This window comes from Antedon bifida, chromosome 4 (assembly GCF_963402885.1).
Source record: "Antedon bifida chromosome 4, ecAntBifi1.1, whole genome shotgun sequence".
Lineage (NCBI taxonomy): Eukaryota > Metazoa > Echinodermata > Crinoidea > Comatulida > Antedonidae > Antedon > Antedon bifida.
The window spans coordinates 4,866,410-4,881,345 of NC_136229.1; the positions used below are offsets into that span (position 1 = coordinate 4,866,410).

General features: G+C 36.4%; 3 protein-coding genes across 3 annotated transcripts; 2 read left to right on the forward strand and 1 right to left on the reverse strand.

Annotated features, from left to right (window-relative positions):
• The first annotated feature begins 2,535 nt into the window (after positions 1–2,535).
• LOC144839561 (uncharacterized) lies at positions 2,536–4,715 on the forward strand. Its single transcript, XM_078694983.1, has 2 exons — positions 2,536–3,144; positions 3,651–4,715. The coding sequence occupies exons 1-2, from the start codon at positions 2,970–2,972 to the stop codon at positions 4,430–4,432; spliced, it is 957 nt and encodes a 318-aa protein (XP_078551109.1). The 5' UTR covers positions 2,536–2,969; the 3' UTR covers positions 4,433–4,715.
• A 257-nt stretch (positions 4,716–4,972) lies between these two features.
• LOC144839562 (COMM domain-containing protein 3-like) lies at positions 4,973–7,788 on the reverse strand. Its single transcript, XM_078694984.1, has 5 exons — positions 7,635–7,788; positions 7,103–7,211; positions 6,565–6,724; positions 5,978–6,094; positions 4,973–5,339 (listed from the first exon to the last, which is right to left on the reverse strand). Exons 1-5 carry the CDS (start codon positions 7,756–7,758, stop codon positions 5,280–5,282), a joined length of 570 nt encoding a protein of 189 aa, XP_078551110.1. The 5' UTR covers positions 7,759–7,788; the 3' UTR covers positions 4,973–5,279.
• Positions 7,789–7,855: 67 nt separating this feature from the next.
• LOC144839386 (uncharacterized) lies at positions 7,856–14,738 on the forward strand. Its single transcript, XM_078694708.1, has 7 exons — positions 7,856–7,949; positions 8,557–8,691; positions 8,812–10,029; positions 10,490–10,555; positions 11,042–11,185; positions 11,861–12,055; positions 12,947–14,738. Exons 2-7 carry the CDS (start codon positions 8,641–8,643, stop codon positions 13,481–13,483), a joined length of 2,211 nt encoding a protein of 736 aa, XP_078550834.1. The 5' UTR covers positions 7,856–7,949; positions 8,557–8,640; the 3' UTR covers positions 13,484–14,738.
• The last annotated feature ends 198 nt before the right edge of the window (positions 14,739–14,936 follow it).

Consider the following 14,936-nt stretch of genomic DNA (forward strand, 5'->3'; position numbering starts at 1 on the left):
GACATTTCCGCTTGGGCTGCTCCGTAAATCTCTTTTACTAGTTTCTTCCAGTCTGATCTTTCATTCTTACTAAATGAGACTATTATATTTTATAATGGCTACATAATTCTAGGGTGGCACCGACGTAGGCCTGCTGATGGACATTTAACGACGAACATATATAAAAAATACAAAAATATAATTGGCATTCATATACTTTATACATTTATGATTAATTATGATTTATTGAATAAGTTCCAAACAATTTTAAACAGAGGACTTATTTCATTACCAATTTAGGAGAAGTAGTCGTGGGAGGAGCATAGGTATAAAATTATAGCTCCATGGGGCGGGTGGGGGGAGGAGCTAATCGTAATTCTGTCATCAATTTCAGTTACCCGGGTAAATGGTGATCTAATTCCACCACCACCAAGTTAGCGATACGTCGAACAGATTAGACGTCGAACAAATCAGACGTCGAACAGGTCAGACGTCAAAACATACGGAGACTGTATACTTTCGTTTTAAAATAAATGTAAATGCCGGTAAAATTATAGCTCCATGGGGCGGGTGGGGGGAGGAGCTAATCGTAATTCTGTCATCAATTTCAGTTACCCGGGTAAATGGTGATCTAATTCCACCACCACCAAGTTAGCGATACGTCGAACAGATTAGACGTCGAACAAATCAGACGTCGAACAGGTCAGACGTCAAAACATACGGAGACTGTATACTTTCGTTTTAAAATAAATGTAAATGCCGGTAAACCAACTTTAATAACCCTGGGTGACTTTTACGCTGTGTAAACAGATGCTATTGTATAGGGATGGTTTACCTTTCAAAGTCGAAAAACATCACCACAGGAAAGCATACACGTTTTGTATTTGGTTTCTAGAACCTTTCATTGGTTCTCAGGTCAGACACCCTTCAATATGCGAAGTATCGTCTTTCGCAATGTTTGCATTCTGTATTGTCCCCCCAAAACATGAAAAATGAAGATTAATAAATCAGACTTTAAATAGGCCATTTTATTATTTATTAAAGGTTATTCACTTCTGTAAAAATTAAAAAAACGTTAAATTTTAACCAAAAATAATTGTAAAAAAACATTTTTGCTTTAAATTAGTTTCTTCAGGTAAATAATTTTTTTTTTCGATCCAATTTTTTGGTCAAAGTGGATAACTATGTGACATTAAAATGGCAGATTAAAAAAAAATCATACATTATTTTCAGGGGGACAATATATCTTTAACTTTAAGGTTTGAGTAAAGATATATAGTTTATTTGGTCAGGATACGCATCATGCATTTGGTTTAATTTGAATGCACTGATCGATTCAAAATAGCTTTAGGCGTGGTTCCCACTCTAGAACGCAACGCAGCGACGTATTGACGCAAAGTGATGTATTGCGTAATCACAAGTGGGAACCGACGACGCAACAGTGCTGCAAACATCGCAGGTTTTATTTCACGTAGGCGGGGGCAAACACAATTAAGGGCATTTTCTTACGTTGCGTAGGTTATGTTACGTTGCGTCGCAAGTGGGAACCAAGCTTAATGTTGCCCTCACGTACAAAACATCCGAAATACTAGGCACACCCGGTCTGCTATTATACAAAAGATGTTTACAACCTCGACATTGAGATTCTCTCTAGAGAGGTTACAAACTTGAAGATAAACACACATTTCAATGCTAAACAAGCACGCAGTTTTGTATGCTTAACCGTTCCCTTTCACAATATTTATACTTAAAGTTAGGCCATAGACTAGATAAACATCTCATCAATTATGTTGATGCATTATTGACTATTGAAGACAACCCTAAACGCGGCCAAACGTGGTGTAGTACTCCACTCAAGGTAGCCCCTATACGATACAGTACAGGAGTTGAATCATGTTAAAAGAAAGAAGCATATAGATCTCTATACTTTTTTTCTTTTATAGCGCGTCCAGACTGACATCATCACCCATCGCTATACATCCATATCGCCATATCGCGTGTAATTTCGAGTCCGACTCAATTCTGACTATTGTTAAGGCCAATTTACACAGACGAGCGGTAACGGTAAGCGGAAACTGCGTAGTTTGTCCCACGTATAATTATTTGTATCTATCCTGCGGAAACCGCCCGTGTGCTCCGCGTTGTGTGTAAATTGGCCTTTAGATTACCAATCAACTCGATCTCTTGTGTAGCCTAATGGAAATAATATTATATAGAGTACAGTATGTTTAAAATATTGCTTTTAAATGCAACGTAAACATTGAGAAGGCACTCTAAGCATTGGAAAATTAGCGTTCCCAAGCGGTTCGTTATCGTTCTCTACCCATATGTTTCCCTTTCTGTCTATTTTTTGTTTAGAATGTGATTAAATAAAGAAACATAAAATCATCAAAGGTAGCCGGCCTAAACTAGGCCTACGTACATCTGTACATAGTATAGCTACACAGAAGGGAAGATGATAAGTTCCGTACGGAATAGTAGGAGTCGAGGAGTCGGACACTCGGGTTAGCGGAGAAGAGATGGCACTTCCCTAATCATATTTTGCCAACACATTATCGTTAATTTACGTCATTCAGTGAAATAATTGGAGCGTTCAACATTGGTGCGTCAAACCTTTACCTTTGATTAACGATGTATTAAAATGGGTTACAAGATATACAAAGAAGGGATTTAGGCTTGAATTGTCTAGCTCCACTCATTGCAATCACTAATACCACCATGTCGTACTTAACACCATCTTCGTGTGTAACCACCCATAAGATTATGGCATTAAAAAATGACAAAGGCTACGGGAAGTGAACGCCTCCCTGGTGTCCTTCTTCACCAGTGTTTTTAATTCCAGTTCAGTGTTTAAACCTCAACTTTCACGGACGGGCGAACAACAAGTTCAGTAATACCGCAGTTGCCAAAGATCTTTGGCGGTGGTAGCAGGAATACATTTAAGTGCTAATTTTATTTTCCATAACATAGATAGGCCTATCAATTAAATTATGCATAGTTGCATGCAGAATGGTGTTACCAGAGGATTTACGAACGGCGTTGCGAACGGAGCGCATCCGTTCCATTACAATAGTGGGTTACGTGAAGAAAGACATTTTGGAAGACAAGATACAAACGGTTTAGTTAAAGTTACCGTTATAAATATCACGGCCAGAGAATCGACAGGTAGGAGTAATGTATTGTATCTACGTAAATTGTATTGTATGTAGGAACAGTCGTGCTATGTTACTGAACAGTGCAGAACTAATTCTCTTTCCTCTTTGTGTCGTCACAGTTAATGTCGTCATTTAATGTCATAACTTCGTTGTTCTACATGAGTATTTTCTCGACGATTCCGACACGCATTGTTACGTCAGCCTGACGTAACCTCAGGAGCTGTCCGTTATTTCAATGAATGCTCCACATAACATTCCCCTCTTTGTGTTGTAAGTTTAGTTACTGTCTCGTAACTCCATTGTTACTCAGGAGTATGTTCTCGTTAAGTTATTATTAAGTTAGATTAGGTTAGATTTGCTTACTTTAACCTGCCGTGTAAACTGCAGCAAATACCGATAATTTTTATAGTTCAATAATAGTTATATCAGGGAACAGTTAAATTGTAATTTAACACTTCCATGGTTATATATCCCAATAAAAAGCAGTTAAGTGTAATTTTAATTGTATCGTTTCAGAACAGGGAAGTCCAAAATCATGGAATCCCAGCAAGATATCTCCAAACTGTAAACCTGGCATCTCAAAATCTGTAAGTTTTACAATTTCTCAAGAAGACTCCGTCCGAGCACTGAAATCGCAAATCATTAACGAAGCTCGCTGCGTTGGATGGCCTGATCGATGTGTTCTTTACTTCCGGGGTACACATCTCTGCGACGATGACATGCAACTGAAGAAGTACGGAATCGCCGGCGGGGAAGCGACGCTACTTATGGTATCACGTTTGGAGAATAAAACCAGAAAGCCAATGCATACCAATGAAAATAATCAAATCGTAATCGAGCTTGCGAATAAAAGCTCTTTCAGAATAGACGTCGATTGGGCTTCTGATATTGTTGAAGATATAAAGAATAAAGTTGCAATTGTGCTAAGAGCTTCGGTAAATGGATTTCAATTACGATACGAGGAAACATTTATGAAAAACGGTGAGCCAATCACAGAATATTTGACGCCGCGATCGCTACCAACAGTTCGAATGATTACGGATGACGACATTAGGGAAGCAGAGACTGGAAATTTGAAGGTTTTGATTGAACTGGAGTCAAACGGAGATTTAATCCCGATTGAAAGTATTCATGATACAATAGCGGGATTGAAACATCAGATTGAAATAAGAACGAGAATTCCGAGGACGTGTCAAAGGTTAATATTTGAGGGAAATGAACTGATTGACGATCGATCACTTCGTAGTTACAACTTGCAAAGAGGCAATGTAATTCTACTGAAGACTGAACAATTATAGAAATTATACAACATATAGAATTTTAGATTTGCGACGACAAACCTGGACGTTATTCATGGTGCGCATGTGCAGAAAGTTTGTGCATGCTTCCTCTTCGCTCTATTCTCGACACATTTTTTTCGTTTCTACCTTCAAATAAAACTGCGTAGGTCGTACAGTAGGTGGTGTTGCAAATGAACGTTTTCTATTATCAAATTACGCAATACAAATCATTGACCAATCACAAGAGTCGAATAATCCGAACATGTGATTGGTCAAATTGTTTGCATTTACGTATTTGCGAGTACCCCGAGACAGCCAATCGGGAAGGGGTTTTGGTTTCATTATGGAATGCAATGCCGTGAAACTAAAACAATGTAGACGATTTGAAAGCAATTTTACATCAGTACTTTTGAAATTTAAACATTATATGTTTATTTTTAATTAAAATTGAATTAATTAATTTGGTCTTTAGTTACAGATATATTGACTTGTATATATAAACTATATTGAATATAATTGTTTTGTAAAGTAATATCTTTGTTATTAAATTATGAAATAGAATCTAAATTGTATGTTTACTTTTTTGTTCCTGATCTTAAGCTCTGCCAACACTATCAAACCTTATGTGATGTGTCCATATATGGACATGATGATGTCATATCACTACCATATTTGGACACATCACACATGTCAAACTAGTTTGATAGTGTAGACAGAGCTTTAGATCTTTTCTACAGTGTGATTGCTATAAAATAATTGTTTGTTTGTAATAATTTTTGTAATATACAGTATATGATATATCTATAGAAAATGTATTAATATTAATATACATGATTATGGAAAGATTACGGTAAGTCTTGAATCCTCATGTGTGCGTTGCTTTCTCTAGACTCTTGGTGGCGTCTTTTAATTTACCGACAAGATCCTATAAAGCAAGAAAAAGTATCATTTATTAATTCAAGTTATTTTTAAGTGAAACAAAGTCTTAGGATAGCAACAAAACTCACTAAAACTATTGATATTTGACACAGAAACGTTTGTGGAAATGATATATTCATTTTCATATTTACATAACGCTTTTGGTCAATAGCAACTTTGTGTAATAAGTTTCTATTTGTTTGAACAGTACTACAAGTCACCAACATGTACATCAGGGAAATCCCCTACTATTTCAGAAAGGTTTTCTATGTATAACTTTATTTATTTTTAACGCAACTCTACAGCTCACTATGTCGGTCGGTTGGTCGGTAAACACTAACTTGAGCACGCAACTGCAGCCATGTATATGGCCTTGTTATTTATTAATTTACATATTATTATAAGAAAAAAAGTAGTAGTTGTACATACAGTAAGGTCAACAGTTCTAAAGTATCAAACTAGTTTAATAAAAACAATGTGCCCAAATATGGTAGTGATATGACCGCATCATGTCCATATATGGGCACATCACATTTTTTGTTAGATGATAGTGTGGACAGAGCTTTAGTCTAGTTTCACAAGCAGACCAGTATGGTCCTTATTATACCTGTTCACATACAAACATACACTCTTTATTCTACTAACCTGTAATTGTTCTAATGTGCAGCCAAATTGGACATCTTTTATTTCGTTACTTCCATTCTCTTCTGTCTTTAATGTTATTAAGTACGTTGGTTTATTTACTTTATCTAGATAATTATTCTGAGGGGAAAAATCATAAAGATAAAATCCATGAACAAAAATTTATTTAGGCAAATTGCCAAGGATAACCATCAGCGAATGAATTCACTATCCTTCTTAAAGATGGCAATCCTGTTCACATGACAAACATACACACAAGATGCTCTACATAAACAAAAATATTACAAGTCTTTGGGAGTGGAGTTGTAAATCGTCATACAAATCCTGACATGACAGGACTTGAACCCAGGACCCTTAGATTGGTAGCCGAGCATCATAACCACCAATCCACAACTCCACTACATTGGACAAAAGACAACATACAAAATATACATTTTACTTTATACTTTACGAGTATTTAATTAGAGTTTTGTTAACTTAACTGGTAGAGCTATTAGCTGTAGATCTGTTGAAATAAGGCCTTAACTAAACTTAACAGCTACACAAATATGTTGAAAACCAATAGTGAGCCATGGCTTTGAGATGTGTACCTTCATGTAGTAATCTAGCCGCCAGTCTACATCAACAACGTGTGGGTGTGATGTTCCTATTCTGGACAACATAGCTCGCAATGCTGACTTTTTCTCTTTGAATAATGTGTTAACCATCTCTGTTCTATCAGCAGAAAATTTGCAGTCTTCTAACAAAGAGCTGAAATGAAAGAAAAGGTAAAAAAAGGTCACTTCTGATAATAAGAGTGACCTCACCTTTCTGTGGCGTAGGTAATGTAAACACAATGAAATCCATTGCTAAACAGAGGTACAATTCAGACCAAAACTCGGTCTACACTATCAAACTTTATGTGACAAAAAAAAATGTGGTATGCCCAAATATGGTAGTGATATGACATCATCATGTCCATACATGTCAGAACTGTCATAGTTGTTTTTGTCCAACTCAAATAAAACAAGTGATATGTATCATTTATTTCATTCGTGATAGAAACTGATAAATACCAATTTTATGTATTATGGTTTCTAAACTCTCGACAAGTCAGTATTTGATTATGCAAGTATCATTATAACATACCTGATATTGGAAGAAGTAGCATCATATTTTGCAGCCTCGAGGAAGAATGTAGCTAGAGCACCATAAGACTGTTTGTATATAGCTGGTTCAATGCCTTTTACAACATCGCCTAATGAAAATGTGAAAAAAAAATGATGGCTGCATATAATATTAACAATTATTGTCATAAATTCCTCATTCATAAATCATATAGGTAATAGGCCTAGGTTATATTGTTTTATTTTATTAATTTTAAAGGCACATTTTTACTTTATTTAGTCATCTGTATAATTGAAAAGGAACATATTTATTTAATAATTTAAATAGGCCTAGTAAATAATGAATTAAGACGAAAACAAAATGGCAAAAGAACCATTAATGATAATTAGGTAAACCTAGGCTATCTAAGCCACGGACCCTATGCTAGCTCCGCGGGTTGGTGGACCGACCACCGTCTGTATAAGTTTATATACACACAACAGAGAGGAGGCCTCGCTAATCTAGCTAGCTAGGCCTAGCCGATGTATTTCAAGATCAACATGTTTTCATGTACCTGACTTGTTGCCTAATACATCTTCCACAATATTATTTATTAAAGGTTTGAAAAATTCATCCCTAATATGAACTGAATCCCCACAAATCTGTAAACTTTGTGAAAGTTCTGCACTCAATTCCATTTTTGTTTTTTTCGCGAGTGAATTTTTGACATGACCTAACTCGCGCCCTCTATAATGTTAGGTCAAAGTTCAATGTCAACCATGAGCGCGCTCTGTTCAAAATAATAGAGAAAAATGTGCAGGAGGAATGGAGGATCGAATGAGGAGGAAAAATGATGCTTATTTTTCCTAATTGTTTGTCATTTATGTGTGTAAGTAATTAGGTAAAATGTTAAGTCAGGCTAGCCCAGACTTATGCGCTTGTTTGTGTTATTTTTAAATGAAAATGGCTGTTCTGTCGAGCCTTGCAAATTTGTACTCTAGGACAGGTCTAGTCTAGTAGGAGACTACTACTAGGCCTAGCCTAGGGCCTAATAAGTAGGCCAGGGCCTACTACTACTACTAGTAGCTAGTAGGCCTAGGGCCAGGCCTAGCCTAGCTAGGCCTAGTATCTAGCTAGAGGCCTAGGCCTAGTTAGGCTTTAGTTTAGTTAGGCCTATATATAGCTAGCGGCCTAGGAGCAGCCGAGCCTACTACTGGGCCATGTACTATAGTTTATTTAGGCCTATACTCTATCTAGGCCTATACTATTTATGAACACTAGCTAGGTAGGCCTAGCCTATATCTATTCTATATAAAAATAATATAGGCCTATACTAGATAGGCCTAAGCCGTAGATATGTTTTTTATACTGACTGAATTTTGATTAATTAAAAAGCAATGATTTAAATATAAAAAAAGTCCATCATCAATAAACAATTTCAGTCGTTGAAGATTTCATATTCATTTGTACTATTTTAAAGAATGGTTATTTTACAGAATAATATACTGTAGCAAGTTAAACCTAAAAAGTTGATGCCGCTCTCATAAAAAACTAAAAATCTGTCCACAGTCTGACTTGAGATGTTTCAAATCAGTGAAGTTGATCCTGCGGACCTCAGCTTTGAGGATGAGGTAAGACAGTTGCTCTTAAAAACATTTTTGCATTTGTGTTTTAGTAATTACTTAAGTTTTTTTTCAAAAATTGTGTATTGATTGTATTGATGTTATTTCTTGACATATCTTCTCACTCAGGACTTTCTAAATCTAGATGAAGAAACATTTCTAGTGAATTCGTCATCCAAATTGAAGCAAACAAATATCAATAAAACACCATCATTTAGCACTCAACTCACCCCAAAAAAAAACCCCAGTCACCAACCATTGGGAGCTGTTAGCAAATACAATTTTAAATTTAAACAAAGTTCTCCACCGACTTCTGATGGTAGGCCAAAATATAGTGCCACAACTACTAATGCTAGGCCAGCATGCAGCACCACGTCTGATAGCCTAACAACATGGAACAGGACAACATTTGGTTCTACCACCACCACCCTGACGGACTCGATTGATTCTACTGCAAGGCAACCAACAATTCCTGCTAAAGGTATCCTGGCCCCCAAAGATAATTTACTTGAAAATAACCAGCAGAAAACACCCAACAAGCAGGCTTGTTATTCCAACATGTTAGGGTCACCATCACAGCTACAGGCACCTAAATCTCAACATTTTAATTGGAAGAAACCCAGTAATGAAATAGATAAAACACTTAGCAATGACAATAATACTAGACAACAACCATGTCAAAGGTCAGCTCTGCAGATTCTACGAAAGAACATGCATAGTCATGGTAATAGATCAGGTCCGAGTATCAAAACAGATCAATCAAAAACAATAATCAATCAACCGAATGGAAATGCATCAAGTTTAAGAAGCTCTATTCAAATGAATAATAACATTAAGGACATTAATGGTAGGAATTTTCAACCATTAACTAATATCAACCAGTCTAGTGTAAGAGATACTGCTGTCAAAGATTTGCAGATGAGAAATAACTACAACAATAATCTATCCAACTCTGCTATGTCATCAAAATTGACCCTCACACAAGCTGATACTGATACTTCAAACATCGTGCTAAACCACCAGCACAAGACTAACGCTTACCATCATCACACAGGGTCTAGTACGTCTGTAGCTAATAAGCAAAGGCCAAACTTTCAGCAGCATTCACCATATAGTCCAAGACCCAGAACTCCTTGCAATAGGCACACCTCACCAAGAGTCTTTCAGGGAGCAGGAACAAGTAGGAGTGCTAGGACACCCGATCCGCTCTTTTCGACACCACAGACACCACATTTTACACCTAGGGTTGCAGAGCTGTGCAGAACACCTACTTCAGTGAGAAAAGTTGAAAAAACAAGGCTGAGGAAGTTTCCAGGTCCAGCTGGTATCCTACCAAAACTAAGTTCAGTAAGTAATATACAGTAGGCCTAAGTAAGTCAGATGTTCTGCCCTACTCTGAGGTAATTGTACTGAATGTACCGTATGGGTGGGTGGGTGGAACTTGAACCATTGACTTCCAGATCACCTATCGTCCATACCTCTAGACCACTGCATGAAACCTAAAGCTCTGTCTACAGCTCTGTCAAACTTTATGTGATAACAAAATGTGATTTGCCCATATGGACACAATGATGTCATATTACTACCATATTTTGGGCACATCACACTCTTTTGTTAAATTTGTTTGATAGTGTAGACATAGCTTAAGAAGAAAATGAATAGCTTTGCATCAATTAAGTTTTATTCGTACTCTGAATTCTCGTGTTATTGGCAAATCGAGTTTTGTTTGGTGTTTTAGTTTTTAACTGGGTTGATTCTGATGATTAGACACAAATCTATTTATCTTTGTTTCTTGTCGATTTTTTAGAGCAGTGATGAAAACAAATTTGATGTCCTGAAAACCGAAACTGATGAAAATGAAGAAGAAAATATGGTAGGTTTAACATTCCCATACTGTGATTAAGAAAGTAGGGTTAACAATTGGAATGTACTGGAGAATAACCTGTGACTCACAGCCTACTGGGCTTAAGCCCTTCCTAAACTTAAACTTTATGTGAAAAAATATGATGTCATATCACTACCATAATTGGCCATATCACTACCATATTTCACACTTTGTTGTCAAACTAGTTTGATAGTGCAGGTAGAGCTTAAAGTACCTTTGTGTTGTACAGCTGCCACCAAATGACTTCTACAATGACACAGGGACTGAGGTAGACCAGAAAGCCAGGGTAACTCTCCTAAAACCCCTAGGATTAACTCCGCTGAATAAACTGAGATGTCATTTTTTAAATGAAGACTATGTAGAATGAGCATTTCCATACGTGTGTGCAATTTAACCACAGTAGACTGTAGATACGTAATATGTAAAATGTAATAGTGTGTTAATACATATTTATATTAAATTCATTTATTGTAGGAAATACCAAGTTCACAATTCACACCTATTGTTGATGATTTCACAAGTGGAACATGGACAACAATGCTGCATGTTTTGGACATAGATGCTGAGGATCCAACATCAATCCTGATGAGAAACAACATAGCGCTGGTACTGCGAAAGGTACTGGACTGCAAAATGTATTTGATAATTGCGATACTTATTTTGATATACATACGGACACTAGCTGTGGTACCATGGCTTCATGATTAATATGCTTTGTTCATCAATACACATCTAAATTGACATTAACAACCTGTGCTTCTTATCAAAGGGTATGTTCAGATCCATGGAGTTAGCTTTTGTATTGCAAGCAAGGTCATATTACAATTAGCGTCATAACATCAAAGTGTTCAGACTCGCTTACGCTTTCGTTACGTTGAAGTGTCACTGATTTGGGCAGGATGCAGGAATAAAATCATTTATGCCTGCCTTTCGTATCATAAGCGTCATTCACTAATCTTGTACTTTGAGCTGTTGTAACAAACGAAACATCAGTGTCGTAAGAGGTGGCTTCCACTAATCTTTTCCTGGTGTATGATATGAAATCATAACTCTGTAGGTCTGAACAGGCATAGCTTAGATAGTGCCTTTTTATTTCCTTGAATGGCCTAGCCTACTGTCTAGCCTTTATGACATTAGGGACTTTACGAAACAGGACAGGAAGCCACAGGACAGTGCTCATGAGCTTAGCGTGAAATTCTGTCGTCTTAACTTTTTGAGAAAGTTGAAATAAAAGTGTACTTTTCAGCATACATACATTTATACAAGTAACAAAATAATGTATGTATTTTTCAGGCTTCGTTGAAACAGCTTCAGCAAAACAAAGTAGCGCATCTCTGTGTCCTATTAAAGACAATTCAATTCAATGGAACTGACGCCAGCAGTATCTTGAAGGATCCAACTGGAGAGATGCAGGGAACCATCCATCGGAAGCTGATGGAAGATCTGAAGGATGAGTTAAAGCCAGGGTGTGTTCTGATTCTACGACAGGTGAGGCACTGCTGTTTGTTGTTGCTTTTAAGTCTCTTCTCCCCTAAGGGTCACCTCATGTCGGTGCAGCCACTATAATGCGCTTTCTCATTTTTCCACGACAAGTGCACATGGACTAGATGTGTACACTGGATCTACAGTTTCTAGTCCTTATCCGAGAAGACTTGTTCCACCACCAGAACCGTGCAGCCAGTGAGCCTCAAATGTTATGGCTACATAATTACGGTTCCACTGTCTTAACCACTCGGCCACTCACTTAATTTATTTATTAATATACATGTGCATTAGTGAACACTTTCGATTCGCCTGAATTAATTTTTAAAAAAACGGCTTTAGTTTTTTTACTTATTTACTCGGGTAAGTTGATAAAGTTGCGGTATTGTTGTTGTCAAAGTTGAAATAAGTATACAGTAGTACCTACCAACCAAAATTAGCAATAATTGGCCCATGAAACCATTTTTCTGGGTAAATAGCTAAGCTTAAACATGTATTCTCCCCCTGAAAAAATAATTCTTGACAAAATTTTTGTTGAATATTCTATTTTAATGTAACATAATACCAACACTTTGACCAAAAATTGGATCGAGAAAAAAAGTGTATTTACCTGAAAAAATGTACTTTAAAGCAAAAAATGGTCAAATTGGCTGCCAGCCAATGGATTTTGGTTGAATTTAACCATTTATTTTGTCATTTTATAAGTGAAAACATTTTTTTTTTCTATGGAAGTGATTAACTTTATTAAAACTACAAAATAACACATTCAAAGTCTGATTTAATTAATCTTCATTTTTCATGTTTTTGGGGGACAATACATCTTTAAATGTGCACTATGTTAACATCTAATACATGCCACAATTTTCTTTTACATGCAACTAATTGTATTCATTACAGGTTGGCGTATTGAGTCCGTCCCTTCGAAATCATTATCTGAACATCACACCTAGCAACTTAGTTCATTTATTCCCGGTTGAGGTTAAAGGTCAAAATCAACGCCGGTTGAATGAAAACCAATCCAAACCATCTACCTACAGTCCCCGTTTGAAAGAATTCATTATACAACTGGGTCATGAGAGGTCAAATTTAGTTCAATCAAATACTACAAGGAAAACTCAGGAGACATTTACAAAACACAAAAACACTTTTGTTGGGAGGCCTACAAAGACACAACATTTGATGAGAAGCCAAGAACAGAGTAAACGTGACTCACTGACTACAACTGAGCATGCTCCAAAAACAGGTAATATTACCATAGACTATAACGTCAAGAGGGGGAGTGTGGGGGCGGATAAGTCGCCCAAGAGAGTATGTTTGGGAAGTTCAACTTCCGTCGGGAATCATGGAATTAATTCCGAGACAAATGCTGATTTGGGGGAAAACATTGATGAACTTTTAAAAGGAATTGAGCATGAATTATTTGAAGATTTTTAACACTTTTGTAAACACTAAAGCTCTGTCTACACACTATGAAAATGTGATGTGTCCATATATAGACATGATGTCATATCACTACCATATTTGGGCATATCACTACCATATTTGTAGACAGAGCTTAACAATAATTTATATTCAGAAACTCATCATGCCTTGATTTTTTAACAATATAACCAAATATTTTATTATTCTGATTAGAGTGTAGAAATTGTATATTTAATGCAAACTATATTCCTAAAATGTTTTCCCAGGATTGCAAAAAGACCTTTTTTAGGCAGACTATCTTCTACCTGAACACGCCTACCCACTATTTGACAAAAGCTCTGTCTACACTATCGAAAGTGGTAGTGATATGGCCAAATATGGTAGTGATATGACATCATGTCCATATGAGCACATCACATTTTTGTCATTTTTTTGTTATGCATGACTTTCGTATCGTAAGCGTCATTCACTAATCGTGTACCTTGAGCTGATCCTCTCCTGTTGTACAATGTGAAAGCAACTCCGTAGGTCTGAACAGGCCCAGCTTAGATAGTGCCTTTTTATTCCTTGAATGGCCTAGCCTACTGTCTCACCTTTGTATTTTTACACATAAAGTTTGATAGTGTAGACAGAGCCTTAGTCTGTAATCACACAATTTGCAATCATCCAGGTCTCATTGTTGAGAAATATGTACCTGTTCTATATCAAACAGTGAAGGTCGACATGTGATACCTGGCCACTAATTTTCGTAATTTCACAACATTATGACAGGCCACGTGAACAAAATTAGTTTTGTCTGCCAAGGTAAACCTTACTGTTCCAATATCAATTGTTTTAAGTGCCGATTTGGCAGGACGCCTGATTGTCGAGACTTTTGTCTGATTTTTATAAATTCTACTTCTTTTTTCTTTGTCATGTGTAAGAAATTTTTTTTTTTAATTCAAGTGTTTTAAGGAGTGGTTTACTCGGAACTGACTTAAAGTAGCTGTTTATTATTTGGACTATTATTTCACTTTCACAATTACTGGAGGCATTTAATATGAATTATGATCATGATATATACTCCAACCCTTCCCAGACCTACTCTAGCTTTTAAAATTACATTTTTGTGTACATTTCTAACAGCAAATCCTGTGGTATTAGTTAACTCGCAAGAAATAATGTTTTTTTCTTGTTTTGTTTCATAGGTTTTATTAGAATAAATTATAATTTATATACTGCATGTAAAAAATAATCGCTGAATAAACTATCAACAGATTTTCAAATATATATTTTCCAACCTTCTTTTCTAGGATTAGCCTTGCTTTAATGAAATGAGACCATTCAGTGGCGGATCCAGGATTTTGGGCCTCGCAGCTGGGCCCCCGCTTGGATCCGCCCCTGTCATTGTGCGGTTAAAAAAATGGTGTCTTTTTCTTTCTTTTTGAGAATGGAGTTGGCGGTAAAGAAACACTATGATAAAATA